General features: G+C 44.4%; 2 protein-coding genes and 1 pseudogene across 3 annotated transcripts in view; 2 read left to right on the plus strand and 1 right to left on the minus strand.

Annotated features, from left to right (window-relative positions):
• Positions 1-1,344, plus strand: part of LOC129380043 (uncharacterized) — a 4,504-nt gene extending 3,160 nt beyond the window's left edge. Inside the window, exon 2 of one of the 2 annotated variants that reach the window (XM_055061013.1) lies at positions 161-1,344. In XM_055061013.1, the coding sequence (XP_054916988.1) occupies positions 161-363 (203 nt within the window). In that variant the 3' untranslated portion in view covers positions 364-1,344. Of the gene's footprint in view, positions 1-80; positions 117-160 lie in introns of those variants that run through there. The other variant, XM_055061014.1, reaches the window with a different exon arrangement.
• Positions 1,345-2,002: 658 nt separating this feature from the next.
• LOC129380041 (sialic acid-binding Ig-like lectin 15) lies at positions 2,003-7,277 on the minus strand. The gene is given in 4 exon segments (XM_055061011.1): positions 2,003-3,216; positions 3,219-3,263; positions 3,381-3,770; positions 4,247-7,277. Coding segments are annotated over 4 exon segments (864 nt in total). The 5' UTR covers positions 4,299-7,277; the 3' UTR covers positions 2,003-2,839.
• Positions 7,278-7,940: 663 nt separating this feature from the next.
• Positions 7,941-12,851, plus strand: LOC129380009 (CKLF-like MARVEL transmembrane domain-containing protein 7; annotated as a pseudogene).
• The last annotated feature ends 7,334 nt before the right edge of the window (positions 12,852-20,185 follow it).

A 20,185-nucleotide genomic window follows, 5' to 3' on the forward strand; every position in this document is an offset into this window, starting at 1 on the left:
AAACATTTTATGTTACATTTCACTGTAACTTTCCGACCCCAAAATGGGTCTGAAGACATTTTCCTGTTTCTGGTCCCCAGTGATGAGATGGGGTGGATGTTAGTCCTAGTTAAAGCCTGAACAACAGCGGACCGTCTCTAACGGCTGATGCTCCTGTCAGATTTCAGGGGCTGTGTTGTAACTCCAGAGGTGACGAAAATCCTCAATGAGTCTCAGAGCTGGCAGGAATCGATCCGGTCCTGTCAGAAGCAAAACCTGAATCTCATCAGCATCTCCAGCGAAGCTCTACAAAACAAATCTGCCAAAATCTGCGTGGAAACGACGCCAAGCAAGCGTGGATCGGAACGCGTCGCAGCTCGCTGACCGGAGCCTGGTACTGGCTGAACAACAGCAACTTCAACAACACCAACTGGGCCCACAGCGAACCCGGGGATGTCAGCGAAGGCCAGTGCGCCATCATGAGTCTGGAGGGCGACTGCGGCTGGAAGGACCGCAACTGCTGCGAGGTCACCAGACCTCTCTGCTACGCCGCGACAAAGTTCCTGCACATAAACTGAGCCACAGGCTCCCGGTTCTGGTTCTGTCAGGTCAGAACCGAGCCGCTGATACCATTACTAACGCTCCCATAGATACCTGAACCGGTTTATTTGGTTCCCTGCAGACGAGCCTTATTGAGCGTGACGTAAAATATAAATCCATGAAGAGCAATGACACACAGTGAACTACATCTAGAAAGCTTTAGCTCATAAGCTACATATTTAGCTACAAACGTAACATTTAGCAAACAAAATATTTAGCTTAGCTTGACGGCTTGCTAGCTAGCTTATGAACTAGTTTTAGTTCACATAGAACATAATTAGCCAGCAAGCTAAATATTTTTGCTTCACACTAAATATGTAGATTCAAGCTACATATTTAACTAGCAAAATTTCGCTTACAAGTTGGAAACTTAGCTTGAAAGCGAAATACTTAGTTTTTCAAAAAATATTTAGAGAGGAAGCTACATAGTTAGCTTTGAAGCTAAATATTTAGGTAAATTAGTAATATGCTGATAATGAGACATAAAGAAAATACAGAAATGGGCCAGAACCAGAGTTCATTTTTAAATTTACGTCAAAACTATTTCAAAAATCTGAGAAAATATTTAATTAGCATGCTCAATATTTAGCTTGCAAAGTGAATTATTAGCTCTATACTTTAACTGTGTTGTATGTAAATTATATCAATATTTTCCAATAACTTTCATAATTTCTATAAAATGATCTATGAAAGACCAGATTTTAGATTAAATTTAATCTTCAAATTATGTTATTGGATGTAAAGAAAATGACATCAGCCATTGATCTGGACCAAAATCTGGTCAACAATCGAAATGATCAGTTTTCTATTTTGTTTCAACTTTTTCTCTTGAGTCAGATTTAATATGTGATCTTATTTCAATAAGAAATTATAAAGCAATAAATGATATATTCTAGTGTACATGCAGCTTTTAGACGTAATAATTATCAATCAATTTTTACTGTTTCAGAACATTAACTTCTGATTTAATCATTTTATTTATTGATTTTAGGGTTTTATCTTTTACAGTTCAAGACTGAATTTGGCAAAATTAATTTATTTTGTGTGATTTGCTGTGAATGTATCATGTATACTTAAAATTATAATCCTTTATGCCAATAAATGGGTTTTCATGTGTGAAACGAAAGTTTTTATTTCCTTTCTTTCAACAAAATCTGATTAAAAAAAATGAAAAAATGTACATTTTGAACAAGAGATTGTTTTGTTTCCTGGCTTTGTAACAGGAAGCTGCAGATTTCAGTAGATTTGATGCTCAAAGTGTGGAGTGTGGACCCCGGGAGGCCGCCAGGGGGCGCTGTGGCGGTCTCAGAAAATTACAGAGAAGAGAAAAAAAGCAAAACTGAATTAAAAAAAAACAATGAATCTTATAAATCATTTAATGTTACATTTTTCATCATAATTTTTCTGTTATTCAATCATTTCTATTTATTCTGAACAAATCTAAGCTAAGATAATTGAAATGATTTAAATGTTGTTTGCTTTATTCCAGGAGCTAACAGATAGCAAGAAATGGAAAAGCTTCGGACAAAAACAAAACCAGAGGAACTCCGGAAATAAAACAAATTTAATATTAATTATTACACATTTCTTGTAATAAAAGGAGAGGATTGGAATGAAATAATGTATAATCTGGTAATAAAGTCATAAATAACTTATCTGATTACATTTTCTGCCACAGAACTCATGGCTAACCAGAAGCTTTGAGATTAGCATCAATGCTAAATTAATGTAACAATTACTGAATAAAACAATAGCAAAGTCCGGGGTTAGCAAATGGGGTCAAAGGTCAAAGCTGTTTGGGGTCGTGGATGGAAACGTTGTGTTTCCCAGACACACAGGTCCATTTTATACATAATTAACGATGAAAATGCTTCACGAAAATTTGACTTCCTGATTTATCACCTTGAAATTGGGCGACTGTCTCTTTAAAAAACTCCTGTTTTTTCCGCCTCCAGGAAGCCAACATGGCTCTCTGTTAACCCTTTAACGATGTTTTCACCAGCAGTTGCTGCTATAACGAGCTCAGCAGCAGTTGGCTAATTGCTGCTGGCTAGTCTGAAGGAGCTGTGCCTTGGAGGCGGGGCCAGGTCCAGCAGCTGGGAGGTTGCATGGAGATTAAAGGATTTATGAAAGAATCAAAGTGAGCGTTCAGGGAAAACCGTGAAGGAAACGGAGAATGAAGATGACTTTAGATGCTGCCGGCCCTTTAAATCAGATCAGATCAGTAATGACAACATAACGACGATCAGCAAGCGTGAGGTCACTTCCTCCAGCAGCCGGTTTGCAGAGCCCCCCCCTGCATCATCCGCGCCCCGACGCCCACCAGCAGCAGGACCAGCTTGGCGCCCAGAGCCGCCGCCAGCAGCAGCAGCAGCGCCGGCGGCGGCCCGGCTGCCGGCGGTGGCGGGCGGGGCCGCAGGACGAACAGGGCGGCCTGGTCCCGGCCCAACGGGTTGGAGGCGCTGCAGGTGTAGCGCTGACCCGGCTGGACGTCCCTCAGCTGGCTGACGGTTCGGTACCGGCCCGGCGAGCCCAGAGCCAGCGGCGCCGGCGAGGAGCCCTCCAGCGGGTCGTCCGGGCCGAACCACTGGACGTCCGGCAGCGGCGAGCCCTGGACCCGGCACACGGCGGTGAACCGGCCGGGCTGCCGCCCTCCACCGACACGGCCAGGATCTTTGGAGGAGCTGCAGGGATGGACAGACGGGGTCAGTCTGACCTTAATGCCCCCTTAGTGCCCCAAAGCGGCTGCTCAGTTTGCTGATGCCTTGGGCCGGCCCTGACCGTAACGTTTTGTCTCCTACCTTCCACTCGCAGCCTGGTTCCCATTTTGTCCTCAAAGCTGACGTGTTCTCTCCCCTGAACCTCCACTCTGCAGTAGTACCGGCCGTTGTCCTGCAGGGAGGCGCCGTTGATGCGCAGCGACAGGTCGTGCTCCCTTGGGTTGCCCTCCAGGCGGTACCGCTGGTCCTGCTGCGGGTCGGGTTCGCAGGCGGCGGCGCCGGGCTGGCTGGTGCAGCGGTACAGGACGGCGGCGGCCGACCCGTGGCCCAGCCGCCACATCACCCGCAGCAAGGAATGCTGGGAGTGCTGTGGGTGGCTGAAGGTGCAGGGCAGCACCACCGGGTAGCCGTCCATCCCCCGGACCTCTGCCTGGACGTGCATGGACCAGCCGTCGTCCCCGGAGCCGCAGGCTGCAGGGGACAAACCTTCACACACTGAATGTGAGATAAAACGTTTCCGACCCCCAACAGGGCTGACCTTTGACCCTCCATTAAACTGTAAATATTCAACTCATAAAATCCTGGACTTTGCTGATCTTGGTGTAAATAACTGAATGTTGTTAGTTATGGACTGAATATTAATTTGGAACTAAACAGTTTGAAAAAGAAATATTTCAAACTGCATATTTGGTTGGAAATTAAATAGAAAAATTCATACTTAGTTTAGACTAAAGGTTTCATTTGGCACTAAAACTAACTCAGAAATAAGTATTTAGTTACAAACTAAACTTTTAGCTTTCAAATGAAATATTTAAACTCTGACATTTATAAATAACTCCAGATGTGTTTCCATGACAGACTGAACCAACCAAAGTGCTGCTGTTAGTTTTTTACAGTGTAGATCAGCAGGATGTTGCTCATCCTGACAATAACAGAAATGTTCTCACCTGCGGCCGCCAGCAGCAGAACCAGAACGCGTCCGACCCACGAAGCGTCCATGAGGAGAGCAGAGCAGCGGCGAACCCAGAACCCGACTGGTTCGGTTCGGTCCAGTGACTCAGAACCTCCCAGGCGTGTTTCCGTCCCTTTCTGGACACTTCTGCTATTCCTGCTGCTTAATCATCAGCTGGTTGGAAACACTCAGCCGGTTCTGATCCAAACGTTCAACAGATTTATTTCCAGTTCTCTAAACGTAGAACAATAAAACGACACATGCAGCCACTGGGGGGCGCCGTTTTACAGTGCATTATGTTTTACAGCGCATTATGTTTTACAGTGCATTATGTTTTACAGGTCGCAGAAAATAATAACTATTTTATTCAAGTCAGATTATATAATCTGATAATGAAACTGATTCATCCAATCTGGATTGTTACATAACATAAAATAATCTGTCAAATGTTTTGTGCCGTTGCTCCATGCTCACACCTAATTAAATTAAATTAAATTAAATCAGGTTCAGTTCTGGTTTATTTCCGTTGCAGTGATGATGCAACATGTTTGCAGATTTCTGATTCATTTAGTTTCCAGCAGATTTTATGACCCAATAAACTTTATTTCAATCATTTGTTTTAATTTCATCGTTGTATTAAACGGAATATTCTGATTTCCAACCAACATAAATTTATTTGTATGTAACTTTAATGGGTTTATTGCTGTTAAATAAATGTTTTGATCTTTTTCTTTGTGTGGTGAAGCTGCAGAAGGTTTGATTCGCAGCAATGAAGCATTTATTATTTTATTACTGAAGGTGCACCGTGTGACAGCCGCTGCCACCTGGTGGCCAAAGCGGCTACAGCAGCTGTTTGCTGGTCGCATGTGAGCAGACGTGTCTCTGCTGAACTCGGGCCGCCGGCTCCTTCCTGTTGCTGTGAAGGTGTGAATTTTACGCGGCTGTTTCCACCGACGCTGCGTCTCCAGGATGTGGTTACAAGTGTGAAGCATCGCGTCTCCATAGGAACAGATGAAGATGTGGGAAACCTGCACCTGAATTAAAACCATGAAAGAAAACCTTCCTGTTCACGCGTGAACAGGAAGGTTTTCTTTCAGGTCATTTTCTTCAGCTTAGCTCCATTTTGCGCTGCAGAGCGTCTGAGCGTTTCCTTCCTCCTGCGGCTCCGGCTGCGTTTCACACCTTGCTCACCTCACAGCCTCGCTGCCCCGACTTACTGGAAATGCTGACACAGCGTTAGCCGCCTTAGCTAACCTGGCAGGAAGCCTGACCAGGTGGCAGTTTCACACCACAGTCAGAGAGAAACGATCGTTCAGTGAAACGCAGAGGAAACGAGGCTGTGATGATGACGATGATGTTGAAGAAGAAGAAAAAATCTTCCTCCAGCTGTTCCCCTCAGTGAAGCCAGCAGAGGTTTTACTCCTCTGCTGGGAGTCTGGGATACGACCCGACTCCGGTCCGGTCCGGTCCGGTCCGACTCCGGTCCACTCCAACCCGACTCCGGTCCGGTCCGGTCCGGTCCGACTCCGGTCCACTCCAACCCGACTCCGGTCCGGTCCGGTCCGACTCCGGTCCACTCCAACCGACTCCGGTCCGGTCCGGTCCGGTCCGACTCCGGTCCACTCCAACCCGACTCCGGTCCGGTCCGGTCCGACTCCGGTCCACTCCAACCCGACTCCGGTCCGGTCCGGTCCGGTCCGACTCCGGTCCACTCCAACCCGACTCCGGTCCGGTCCGGTCCGGTCCGACTCCGGTCCACCAACCCGACTCCGGTCCGGTCCGGTCCGGTCCGACTCCGGTCCACTCCAGTCCGACTCCGGTCCGCTTTGTTCTGACTCCGCTTTGATCCGTGGTCCAATTAGCTCAGCCCTGTTTAATGTGGCTACTGACTGCAGCTGCTTCCATCATCATCATCATCACATCCAGATTCGTCGCCGTTTCCGGCCGCCGATTTGTGACGCATTTAGAATTCGGATAAACGCGACATGGCAGGATTCGGTTCTGCTCCAGATCGGGTTTTACTTCAAGTAATCCTGGGAGCGGTTAGGGTTGGTTCCTGTCCCTGACGGGCTGACCCGTTTCTGGCTGAACTCCGAATTATTCATCAGAACTTTGAGCGTTTTGGGCAGAAGGTTCGGATCAGAGTTTCCCTCTGAGCGGTTTGGATCGATCCGCAGTGTGGACCCGGTCCGGATCGATAACCTGCTATAATCCGACTCCCAGAAACCTGCTGAACCACCAGCAGCTTCAGGCGAAGCGAGCAGGAAACCCGATCGACACCAGAACCGCACGCTACCAGTTAGCTCTGTTACCCATTAGCTCTCCTATCCATTAGCGCTATTATCCATTAGCGCTGTTATCCATTAGCGCTGTTATCCATTAGCGCTGTTATCCATTAGCGCTATTATCCATTAGCGCTATTATCCATTAGCGCTATTATCCATTAGCGCTGTTATCCATTAGCGCTATTATCCATTAGCGCTATTATCCATTAGCGCTATTATCCATTAGCGCTGTTATCCATTAGCGCTGTTATCCATTAGCGCTGTTATCCATTAGCGCTATTATCCATTAGCGCTGTTATCCATGACTTATTATTACATCCTGAAAAGGTTAAGAAGTTTACAACAGAAGCTGCTCTGATTGGTCGGTGGTTGAAGCCCCGCCTACAGCCCTTTCATTCGTTTCATTGGACAAATTTCGGGCGCTTGTTTCAGTTAACTTTTGCAAAATGAAAATGTTCCAGAAAAATGTCTGTAAGTCCTGGATTAGTGAAACCGGATCTGGATTTGATTTCTTTGTGTTTTCATCACGTGACCTCTGGGTGACCTCTGAGCTGCTGAAGCTAGGCTTGTTTAGAAAATGCTGAATGTGCTCACAGAAACCTGGTCCGGTCCGGTCGCCTGGCAGAGCCGTCCGGTCCGGTCCGATCCGGTCCGGTTCGGTTCCCCGGTGTCTCTGCTGGATGTTCCTGTTTGGACTGGGGCTGCATATGATGATGATGAGGATGCTGCAGTGTTTCCTGATGAAGGCCACACCCACCTGTCAACCTCACACACTGAACCGCCTGAACTCTGCTCACACAGGATGTTCCTTTCAAAATAAAAGCTCCTTGACTTTTTTCTTCACAGCAACAATAAAAACGTGAAACATTTAAAACGTTTCATGAAAAATGATTTTTCTGCTTCTTCATGTTTTTGTGATTTTTATTAAATTTGTTTATTTTCTATAATATTGTAGTTCTAGGCTGCTGTAATGACTTCTGATTAAATTAAATTATTTTAGCTCATTTTCATGCAGATGAACTAGTTCAAGTTAATGAAAAGGAAATAAGTTTGCTTTAAACTGATGCTAACAATTAGCCAGTTGTGACGTCAGAAAATGTTAAGATAACTAAAAGATAAACAATCTTTACATTGAAAAATGCAGTTTTGTCTAATTAGTTTAATAGTTTCAGACAAACTGTTGGAACAAGGCAGAGATTGGAATCGCTTCCCTTCCACCACTAGATGGCAGCAGCTGTGACATACTGCACCTTTAAAACAGAAAGATATGTGTGGCGGCCATTTATGTTTGGATGATGGAAGAGTTCAGGTTTGGTCTCAACTATTGAGCTAACTAAACCTTTGGATATTTAAAACGTCTTCCAGCGTTAAATGTTAAATGTAATGCGTTCTGCTATTACCACTATGTTAGTTACAAATGGTCGTAACAGTTTCATTGTTTCTCTCAATAACTTCCTGGACGGTTTGTCAGACCGGACTCCAGAACCACACGGGTTAGATTTTATTGTGAAAGTCCTCCCGGAAGTGTCCTGGGTGTCTGCGCCAGCTTACCTGCGGAGGAGAAGAAGGTCCGCTCCCATCGACGCTCCGCTCCTCTGCGGTTGAACTTCACTAAAGCGGTCATTTCCTCCGTGGAGCCGCCGCCGGACGCCGCCATGTCCCTCACCGCCATCAGCAGCACGCGCCCGGCGGCAGGTCGTCCGGGAACGGCGGCCTCAACCTGGGATACAGCCGGACCATCCCGGGACTGCTGAAGATCGGCCAGCTGGTGAGAGCCGCGGCGCCGCCGCCAAGCCGCGCCGCGCCGCCCGCGCCGCCGCATCGCCGCCGGTCCGTTAGCTGGGGAAACCGGCCGCTGCGTTTCTGATGAATTCATAGTTTGAAATGTTTTATTGGAGCCGAAACTTGATTGTTTCTTGAGCCAAACCTGGACAGAGCTGTGAAAAGCAGGGCCCCGGGTTCAGGAGGCCCCCCGCCTCCCACAGTGCAGACAACCAGCAAGTTGTTCATCATTTATCTTTGAGGATGTTTTGTTAATTTTCATGATAGTTTCTCCAAAGTTTCTAATGGAATCTGTTTGCTTAAGAATCCCACATCATTGGCTGTGGTAAAATAAAACAAACTAGATACTATGACATGGCGGTTGCACATAAATAATAGGCTGATTTCTGCCACAGCTTGGAAAATTTCACTTTTCACAGTGAATGTATTGTTAGTTCAAACTACAGAACTGTTTCAGAGTCCGATTTTTAGTTTGCTGTAAAGTTCAAATTATTAATGCAAGCTAACGCTAGCAACTATGTTACACTGATTATTTTTGGTAAATTTTTACTTTGACTATAATGTCATTTATTTCTATTTTTCTCATGTGTTTTGTCTTGTTCTGTTTCCTGGTTTTTATCGCTTATATTTTTTTTTTTCACAGTTTGTATTAATATTCCCAGTTAGCAGGTCGTTCTGGTTTGTGTGGTTTGCTGGTTTTTCTGTGTTGTGGTCCCGCCTGTGTGACTCTGAGGTTCTGGCTCGGCCCGTTCTGGTTCTGGCGTTAACGGACCGTGTTTTGCCTCCAGCTGTCGCTGCTCGTTGCCTTCCTGTGCGTCCGGCTGGCCCGGTTGGCCCGACTGGTACGCCTTCCAGTTCTTCGAGGTGGTGGTGCTCTGGTTCCTGGTGGCCTTCCTCATCTTCTTCCTCATGCACCTGTGCAGGCTGCAGGTGAAGATGCCCTGCATCAACTGGCCGCTGGCGGTGAGACGCTCCTTCTGCTCCCATCGGACCTCGGGGTTAGCGACAGGAAGTGGTGCGGCGCGTCAGGCTGCTGTTCCGGTTGAAAAGCAGAGAAGCGTCTCTGATGTTAGCTTTGAAGCAGGAAACAGCAGCTGGACCAGGTTTCAGTTTCAGGATTCATTCTAGTCTCTAAATACTAAAAAGTGACTTTCTAAACGTCTGCATGGATTCATGTCTCCTGTGACCGGAACGCCTCGTCAGGGTTGCTCCAAAACTGCAAGATTAAAACGCTGCAAACTGGCTCCACAAAACAACGGCCCACCTCCCGTCCACTAGGGGGACTCTAGAGTCAGTAACATTGGCTGCTTTTCTATAATATCATAAAAAAGAACAGCGAACCTTTCCTGCAACTTCCTTCTGGACGTCCGTCTTTACTGAGCGTCTGGTCCCGACTCCCCCTGGAGGTCTGGAGGAAAGCGACAGAAAAATGCTACAAATCACAAAAACATCCAAGTCCTCCAGACCACTAGGGGAAGTCTGGAGCAAACACATGAATGATGCAAATCCAAAAAACAGAGAAAAGGTGCGGCTACAGAAACCAGAAGCAGAAGAAAATGCAACAAAGACCAAAACAGCTAATTTAAACTCTGCAGACAGAAATCTTCCAGGCCACCAGGGGAGCCGGACCTCCATGAAGACGGAAAGGAAAGGTCTGCTGCACTTCATGTCTTTTAAGACACAGGTTTGTCTAGCGACTCCAGACGCCCCCTGGTGGGCCTGAGGATTTCTGCAGTTTTGCGGCATCTTTTCTTCCACTTCCTGCAGCATTTTCTGTTGCGTTTGTATTTGGTGTTTTGAGTTTCAAACATGTTTTTGCAGCAGTTTTCATGTTTGCAGCGCTTCGGATTAGCATGGATAAACATCCAGATGAATCATTTCCAGTCTGGTGAAATATTACAGCTGTGCTCAGGCCTGAATTATCTGAACTCTGAGCTTAAATAAATCCTGTTTCAATATTTACTTCAGATGAACCAACTCGTCTGGTTCTGATCTTATTTCATCAGAAAATGTTTGCAGGTTTAGGTCACGATTTAGAGGTTTTATATCAACAAATGACCAGAGTTTCTGTGTTCAGGAGTTCTTCCACTACTCTGTCGGGTCCGTCTGATCTTCATCGCCTCCATCATCGCTGCGGTGAAATGTGGCGCCGTTTCCTCCCTGGTGGTGTGGCGTCGGTGAGTCGCTCTGGTTAAACAACGGCAGAGTAACTCAGGTCCAGCAGGGACTTCCTGTTTCCTCCTGCTGCGTGTCAGCGGCTGACGGCGCCCCCTGCTGTCTGGTTGCAGGTTTTCGGGTTGATTGCGACGTTCCTGATGGTCGTCAATTTGTGGACGTCGTACAGCGTCGCCTGCGGCCCGGCAGCCGGTACGTCTCTCCTCCGATTGGTCAGTTGATGGAGTTAGCTCAACGAGACAGCAGCCTGACACGGGAAGGGTCAAAGGTCAAGTCTCTCTAGAACCAAGATGGAGGAACCTGAACACAGCAAATCGGCTGATTTTTAGAAGTCGTAATCTCAACGTTTCACATCTAATTATCGCAAAAAGTTTGTCATAATTTAACGAGTTTTTTTTTGTTTTACAATTTTTGTCTCATTTTAACGGATCGGTCAGACACCATAGATCAGTGAACATAGAAGCTGCTCTGTTTGCCTCTGAGCTAACGGTGACCCCACAGTGACCTCTTGGTTCGACTCGCCTGTGATTTCTGTCTGCGTGGTTTTTACCCATCATGCTTTGCTCTCCGATCTGCAGGTGAACAGGAGTAAAAGTGACTCGTCGTGAAAATGGCCGACAGCTGCATCCTGCTCCAGTTTTCTGCCCGGCAACAACCCGCTCATCGAACCCGATTGGATGAAAAACAGAATCTGGACCAAAACCGGCGAGCGGACCGGATCATTTTAGCTGAGTTCAGTCCGTCAGGCAGCTGATCCACGTCACGTTTTCTGTTTCAGCTTCATGTTTCCATAAAAACCTCCCAGTTTGGACCTCAGGATGACGCCTTTCAGGCTGCTGGCCGGCAGTGTGCAGCAAATTATGACTTCAAACCAAATTAAGACACAAACCGATGAATACATCTAAAGGATTGTTTCTGTTGGTAATTTTCCTGAATCGTTCCGTTGACCTTCGTCACGTTTTGTGTGGATTTTTGGTGCTTTTAACTGAATTAACATAAAAACCGGCAAACAGAACCAAAGACAACAGAACCGGCAGCAGAACCGGCAGCCTGTTCATGTAGAGGATCACATGGAAATATCTGCACTGATGAATTATTGAAAACAAGCACATTTATTTGCTATAAATGTGAAACATTATGAAGCACCAGATGTTGCATGGATCAGAAGCTAGACGAAGCACAAACGGAGACAAAACACTCACATGTACTCAAACTAAAACCTGCATGTTTGTTATATTGGCTGAACAGAGAAACGAAAAGCTGAAGTGGATTTAAAGATGCTGAAGCACAAACTGAAGCCTGTGATGGTTCTGCATGTTTCTGTGATTCCCACAGGGAACCGTCGGCACTGATGCACGACACAAACCAGATTTTACTCTAAAAAAACCCACAAAATACCAGAACCTCAAAAAGTACAAATGAAAAACTAAAGTAATGATTTCAAAATGATTTTACTTTGGGATGAAAAACTTGATAAATCGTCTCATCAAACATCTTCCCTTCCATCAAACATTATACTTTAATATTCTGCTGTGAAAGTATAATGAATTAATTCAGTAAAAAATAGTCCTTTAAAATTCTAACTAAAGTTCAGAAAGAGAAATGGTCTCAGATAAAAATCTAATTATTCTCCAAACCTGATATCAGTTTTGAGTTTTTTACAAACATTCAAAAGCCTTACATTTTGTCATGTAAATATCAAAATAAATAAAATAAACGGAGGAAAAAAATTAGCTTTCTAATCGTTTTACAGACTTTATAATTATTCACCTGCATTATTAACTAGCTGGATGTTTTTACTTCAATGTGTGAAAATAATTTAATAGCGACGTTAAAAACGTTACTGCTGCAGTGGAAGCTAACGTGATATTGTTAGCTTATCTTTGAAGCCATTCAAAAATGTAAAAAGTAAAATTAACTTTCAACATATTAAATCTATATATCTATTGTAATTATAGATGTGGAAAAAACCCTCTTAATTTTCAGTTCTGGCTAAAAGCCTAAATTTGATTATGTTTTAGTGAAGTTAGCGTAGATGCTAACACTACAGAGAGGCTTCGTGAAGGGAAGCTGGCTAACTTTAGCTTGTCAGTTCTTAGAAAAGAAAGACTAAACATTTATTCATTTTTATAAATACATATTTGTAACCTGTCTGGTAAAATCTGTGCCAAAATCTGCTTCTCTGTAATTTTAGCTTGAGCTAAATTAGCTTTGGCTAACATATTAGGCTAATGCTAGTATAGTGAGCACATGCTGTGGATGATATCATATTATAAATGAGTAAAAACAAACTTTCCTTCAACTTGGAGTCACTTTACTTAATTGATTCAAAACTTTGAGGACATTTACTGTTATTTTGTAAAAATGCAGTTTTGCAGTGAAGGTGTTTGATCAACGCTAGCTGCGGTTCAGCCTTTTAAAGATGGCCGTTCTTTCACATAAAATCAGTTTCCTAGTTTGATCCTCTAACATGAACAAACATCAGAAAAGCTAAACTTTGTTTTTATCCTCTGCTCCCTGAATCCAAAACATTTCACTCCTCCAGAACCGGAACCAGATGAAAACATGAACAGAAACATTCCTGCCTGATTGATGCTTCCGTTTCCTCTGGCACCAAATGAGGGATTCACAAATAAATCCGTTCAGTCTGAATTTTCAGCTCTCTGGACTCTGAACCAACAGACTGTTGATTTTACTCTCACGGCGCTGACTCAGCGTGTGACGGCAGCAGTCCTCTGCGGCGGCCATCTTCCCCTCTATCCGTACAGAAGCTGCAGAATCGGCCTGGACTTGGAGGCTGCAGAGTTTTTTTCTCAGACAATCTTTCGATCTGATCAGATGTTTCAGCTCCAACCTGCTGCATGTCTCTGAGTTCAGCTCAGGTTTTCTGTCTGATCAACTGCCTAGCATCACACGCTGCGTCTGCTTGCTAAAGCTAACTCTTCTTCATCTTGTAGACGTTTCAGTGATGGGTCACCATGTTCAAGCTGTAGCATCGCTGCTTTGCTGCTAATCTGGGCTCTTCTCTTGCATTTGGAGCAGATGGATGTCAAAACTCAGTGGTGGGCTAGCTAAAACGTCAGCTGCGCTAACCCTAAAGCACTAAACAAACATTAGTTTTGCTAATGCTAAACTGATACATCACAGTACTTAGCAGAAGCTAATGCTAACACGCTACTTCAACCATGTTACACTCTGCAGAGTGAAACCTTTTTGTGCTAAAGGAAGTGATTCTTTCAGACGTGGGTTATTAGATGCACTGCATCATGGGTGGAAAATGTGAGGAGTTCCTGGTTTCAGATTGTTTACTAAAAAAATTATTCTGGAAGAATATGAAATTTTTTTTAATCCAAAATGAAAATTATTTGAACAAAACAGCCAAGTAATTAGAATTTATCAGGAAAACTTAATTTAGGCAAAGCTAAGCAAGCTAAAGTTTTCAAAATTAGCTCAAGCGCTAAGCTAAACGTTAGCGCATTAGCTGAAGTGTGCCCACCACTGCCGGTTTTATTTCTTTGTATTATGATGCTCTGCTAGGTTTTATTCTTTTGTTTTTCCATCTGAAGTTTCAATCACTGGAGAAAAATATTTCAGCTGAATATTTAAGATTTTGTATTTCTATAGTTGAAACTTTTAATATTTCTGACGTCAGTGTCTTGTTATAGTTGATTTTTGATGATCTTTTTTCACTCTTTTGATATTTCTGCCTGGATGTTTTGCATGGATCCAGAAGAAATCTTTCAGTTTGTCAGAGATTAGGCCCTCGCTGAGCCTGTTTACAGCAGAGCATCCAACCGTTCATCCAACCATCCAGGCCTGGTTCTGGTTCCAGGCCAAACGCCACTGTTTACAGGATTTATTTAGCGTGTTTCTGCAGCGGAGGCGTCATGCTGTGGGACCTGAACGCCCTGCTAGCTAAAGTGGTTTAGCTTGTTCTCCAAAGTGCCTTATTGTTCTGTTCGTGTCTGGCTCGGTCCGAGGAGAACCGCAGGGACAGGCGTCACACAGATCACACCACTCCTGTTGTTTTCTAGGTTTTTCACATCCTGTCAGTTGTTGCATCTTTTCAATTAAAGTCTCACTGCATCACGTCGAGCCGTTCGGTGTCGATAATCTGGATTATTGATTCTGTCATTTTTAAACTCATATTTCATTATAACAAGCTAACTACTTAGCAACATGTTAACTGTTTCAGTTTGAGTGTTCATTTAGAATATTAAGCTAAATATTTAGCTGGTATCCTAGCTGAAAACCAGAAGTGGACTACCAAAATAAAAGCTTGTTCATGGAACCTCTGTTTTTTGTCTTCTCCAACAGTTCAGTTTAAAACGAAGGATGAATCGTTTTAAAGGCTGACAGACATTTACTGACGGATCTACAGAGTCTACAGGTTCAGTCTGAACAGGAGGTTATCAGCTTTTATTTTGATAGTACACTTCCTGTAGCTAAGTATTGAGCTAACTAACTTTTTAGCTCCTTAATTAGTCACATTATATTTAAACGTTTAGCTGTAAATCTTTAGTTGGTAAACTAAATATTAAGGTTGGAGATAAATATCTGAAAAGTTGACTATTAAGTTCCAATCTACACATTTCGCTCTGATCTGCTTGTTGAAAATATGACACTAAAAATGAACTCCATTGTTTTTCTCTAAAACTAAATTAAATTTTCTGACTGTAACTTTACAAACAGCAGCAGGAACTGAAAACATGATGAGTTCCAGCTGGAGTTACTATGAGCCCATCAGGACCCCGAAGCAGAACCCTGTGGAGCTCCGCTCCGTTCCTGCCTTACAGGAACAGCTGCCGTGTTTCCGTGGGAACAGGACACGTGGTCCTGCTCCACTTCCTGCTGCAACAGGAAGTGGAGCCTCATGGCCATTTCAGAAACTGGAGGAGAAAGTTTTTCTCAGGTCGACGGTCACATCCATCGGTAAACTTTATTTCTATCAGTTCTACAAATTCATGGTTCATGTTTTTTAGTTCAAACCAGCAGAATAATAGATTTTAAATTTCTTACAGAAAAAAATGATTTTATTCTGCAGATTTGAACTGATTTCATGTTGGTCTTCTGCTTCCCCCTGGTGTTGGCGGTCTAGTTTACAGCTTTAAAGTTGATTAATAGAAATAATCTCAGATATTGTTGGAAAGAATAACTAACTGCAGGCGGCCTAAACAAAGCCCGGCACTGTAGCAACAGGAAATTGCTCTAAACTTTCCTGCTGCTGGTTTTAATGCAACAGAACATCTAAACTTTAAATTTTGGTTATTAAAAAACTTTAATTCACATTAAGCTTTTATGTCTGAAACATTTAGAAAATATTTGTTTTATTTTCACATCGAGCTGCAGCACCGCTGGGCGCCACTAGATGGTGGCAGCAGGCCAACAGTCACTGGACCAGAACCAGAACTAAACTGGTTTCTAACCAGTAAGTCTTTAACAGGTGACATGACGAGGAACCAGCATCTGTTATTAACCAATCAGGTTGGAGATTTTCTCGGGATGGTCGTTTCTCTGAACTGGACCGGACCGGACCAGTCTCATCTCCGGCCCGGCTGAGGTCCAGGTGGTCCAGTCAAATTCACACCCCGATACTCATTCATTTAAAAATGTAATAGTTTCAAACCGAATATTTAGCTCGGTTTGAGCTAACGGCCAAACTAAATGTTTAGTTAAAAACTAAGCATTTAGTTTGTTTACAAACTGAATGTTTATTTAGTTTTAACAATTTATCTAAACTAGTTTATTTAAACTAGCAATGTAAATATTTAGCTTGCTAATTAAGTATGTTGTTAGCCATAATTACATGCTAATCTGCAATTAGCATGCTAGCTAAATATGTAGCTTTACAGCTACATATTAGCATATTAGTTTACAAGCTAAAGATTTAGCTCAAAGTTATTCATTTAGTTTGTTAAATATTTTGAGTTGAACCGGACGGAACCAGATGAACCGGACCCTTCCAGAAGCTTCCTGATCGGATCGTCAGGAGAGAACAGGGAGCTGCAATCTGCTGCAATCTGACTGAAGTTCAAAGAGCAGAACGAGTTTTAAGGAGACGCTACGTTGAGAAAAGTCAAATTGAACTGATGGAATAAGCAGGAAGTGAAGAAGCAGACTGAAGTGTTTTTGTCGTCTTCAGGTTGTGCTTTGTGTTTCTGTCCAGCAGAGGGCGCCGCAGCTCAGCTCAATTAAAACCCCACCTGGTTGAGTTTAAACGTGCAGACGCTTTAATTGGCTGCTGGACGTCGTCTGTTAAAATGTCTCCGTTTCTGGGCTTCTTGTCGGTCCTCCAGGATTCCCGGCCAGAACTTCCCTCGCTCACTGAGTTGTTTAAAGTAGAGACAGAAGACGTGAAGCTGCAGGTTCCTGTCGGTTTCTGCTCCTTCACAGCTTCATGTGAAGCTTTCTCTCCTCCTCCATCTTGCTGGTTTCTCTTCGTCTCCATCTGTTCCTCCCGTTTCGTTTTGTCCCAGATTGTGTGGATTCCCTCCAAACCGGCTCCGGCTCTCCCATCTCAACGTTACATGTATGGTCCCTCTGGTTTCACTGAAAGGCTGAGTTCCTACCATCCAACTCCAGTCTATTGGCCTAGTCAAAGTCTGGTCTGGTTAATGAGGTGTGAATGCCAATTGACCTCTGACCTCTAAAACTCTGACGCCTCCATCTTGTTTCATCTGGTGAAACAGGAAGTTGCTCTCAGCATCTTCAGAGGTTTAGTGTCGTTTCCTGCAGTGGTTGTTGGTGCAGCGCCCCCACAGGCCAGGAGGGGAACAGGTTGGTTTGGGTCAGAACCGCAGCAGCTGGAGGTGGAGCAGATAATGGAGTTCTGGGACCAGTAGAACCGGGTCAACCGGACCATCAGGAGGGAAGCATCCAAACCTCCTGAGACTTGAGTTGAATTTGAAACAAAGTCCTGATCTATAAAACTCTGACGCTCAGAGGATCTGAACCTGCAGGTGGATTCACAGAAATCTTTCCTCCTCCTCTTCCTCCTCTTCTTCCTCATTCTCTTCTTCCTCTTCCTCCTCTTCCTCCTTCCTCCTCCTCTTCCTCTTCTTCTTCCTCCTCCTTCCTCTTCCTCCTCCTCTTCTTCCTCATTCTCTTCTTCCTCCTCCTTCGTCCTCCTCCTTCCTCCTCCTTCTTCCTCCTCCTCTTCCTCTTCTTCTTCCTCCTCCTCCTCTTCCTTCCTCCTCCTCCTTCCTCTTCTTCTTCCTCCTCCTCCTCTTCCTCCTCTTCTTTCTCCTCTTCCTCCTCCTCTTCCTTTTCTTCCTCCTCCTCCTTCCTCCTCCTCCTCCTCCTTCCTGCTCCTCTTCCTCCTCCTCTTCCTTCCTCCTCCTCCTTCCTCTTCTTCTTCCTCCTCCTCCTCTTCCTCCTCTTCTTTCTCTTCTTCCTCCTCCTCTTCCTTTTCTTCTTCCTCTTCCTCCTCCTCCTCTTCCTCCGCTTCCTGTTCTTCCTCATTCTCCTCCTCCTTCCTCCTCTTCCTCCTCCTCTTCCTCTTTTGGGGAAGTGTATCCTCAGGTGGAGTAGTGCTTTCCATGGCAACCCTCCGCCTGTGTTTCGTGTGTAATTATTGCTTTCAGCATCGTTAGACGGGACAAAGGGAAGAACAACAGCATGGGGTCCTTTCTGCTCCCAGACAACAAGAAATAAACATGTCAGCGTTTAAAGTCGGCTTGCTGAGGTCCAAACCGACATCCGGAACCAGAACTCGTTCAAATCTCACATTTTGCTCAATTTGTTTTCCTGCTGCAAACTGTTTCTGTCTGAGGAGGGAAAACAGGAAGCTGCAGGAACAGAGAGCAGCTAACAGAGAGGAAGCAGTTCTGGTTCTGAAGTCAGCTGCAGTTTGGAACGAACCAGAACTTTGGCTTCAGGTTTGATGTTTTCATGTGACGTCAGAACCAGAGAGGAGAGGCAGAGCGGCAGCCGCAGCTAGCTAGCTCAGATAGCTAGCTCAGCTAGCTAGCTCAGATAGCTAGCTCAGCTAGCTAGCTCAGATAGCTAGCTCAGATAGCTAGCTGCTTAACTGGACAGTTTTATTGAGCTAAATACTTAAATAATAAAATAAGATCTTGATAAACTTCTGGTTTCAAACCTGTTCATGTTAAGTCCAGCTAACCTTAACCCTTAACCCCTGACCCTCTAGTTCAGTGCTTCTCAATTATTTTCCGTTACGCCCCCTAGCAAGAAGAAAACTATTCGCGCCCCCCACTCCCCACCGTGACTATCCATCTCTGCATAACATTTTTTCCTTATTAACATTTTTTTCGCTGAAAAAACTCTAGCGGCTTCTCGGCGTGATTGGGATGTAACGTATTTAAGTGACGCGCTAATTTATTTGGCTTCATGCTGTCCGCTGCGAGCATTTTTAGACACAGCAAACACACCGGTCTTTCCTCTTCTCCAAATGTAGTCACAGTGAAGCCAAGCTAAATACGCTTCGTCGTATTTCCTTCTTAGCTTTCGGTTGACTTTCTGTTGTCTCATTATCTTTGTCTCTCTCCGCTTTTCTTTTCATCCCTGTGAAAAACTTTTTCATGTTGGGGGTTGTTGAATAACGGAGGCCATAGACAGAACGCAGTCGGAGCTTTTTGTTGACTTAACACTGCTAACCAAGGCAAACCTGTTGTCTTGTAAGTCGTAAAATGTTGCACTGTCGCAACGTGACAGAAGTAACAATGAGAGCGCCACTGCCGCCTACTGTGCGCAATTACTTTATACTAGTTCGGCCAAAAAAAGCCTGTTCCCCAGGATCACACGCGCCCCCAGGTATCGCACCGCGCCCCCCAAAGGTTCCCGCCCCACTATTTGAGAAGCACTGCTCTAGCTGGTTGGGGCTTCGGATCAATGTTCATCATCGACTGGCTCCGTGGAAAAGCCCTGCAGGCACCGAGGGTGAAATGACGTTTTCAACAGACGTGAAACGACCGAACCGCTTTTCCCCGAAGGCGGAAGCAAACAGCCCCACCTGTACCTGGGTCTACAGTAACAGCTGAAACATTTTCTCAAAATGTTTTAATGTATTTTGCGCTTCTACCCGCCTGTCCCTCTGTCTGCTGAGCGGTTTGTCTCCGCCTCTCTTTCTTCTTGTCTTCCGTTTATCGATCCCATGGAGAGAGGCGAGTTTTAAAATCCATTGGAATCTGTAGTGGCGATTGTTTGTCAAACCAAACATCCAATAAAAAGTTCCATCAGCCACTATGAGGCACTGGGGTCCAGATTCTTAACACAGGCAAAAGAATCCCAAGGTCCAAACTTGTTGATTGTCTTGGTTGCTTTTATTTTCCTTTTATCCAAGCAATTACAATTATCAAACTTTTCTTTGTTCTCTGGCACTGCTCTCTCTCTGATCTCTTGCACTGGTAAAAACCATAGGCCCCAAACCCAAATGCCTGTTGGTCCTTTACCAGGCCCCTACATTTATAGAAGGTGGACTGACCCGCCTCACTTCCTGTCTAGCTTACAAATGATAAAAAATAGGAAAAAATAAGAAAACAAAACAAACTATAAAATCAATTATTAACCTGCAAATAAACTCTGTAAATAATGCAAAAAATAGAAGTTTAAGAATAAACTAACAAAATTCAAATAGATAAAGAAATAAAGAATAAATAGCTCCAACACTCCGGCCCCTAATTGCGAATACTGTCGGAATTACTTTAACAAGGAAAAGGAGCTATTCCATTAAA

The sequence above is a fragment of the Poeciliopsis prolifica genome, unplaced genomic scaffold (genome assembly GCF_027474105.1).
Source record: "Poeciliopsis prolifica strain line A6 unplaced genomic scaffold, Auburn_PproV2 SCAFFOLD063, whole genome shotgun sequence".
Lineage (NCBI taxonomy): Eukaryota > Metazoa > Chordata > Actinopteri > Cyprinodontiformes > Poeciliidae > Poeciliopsis > Poeciliopsis prolifica.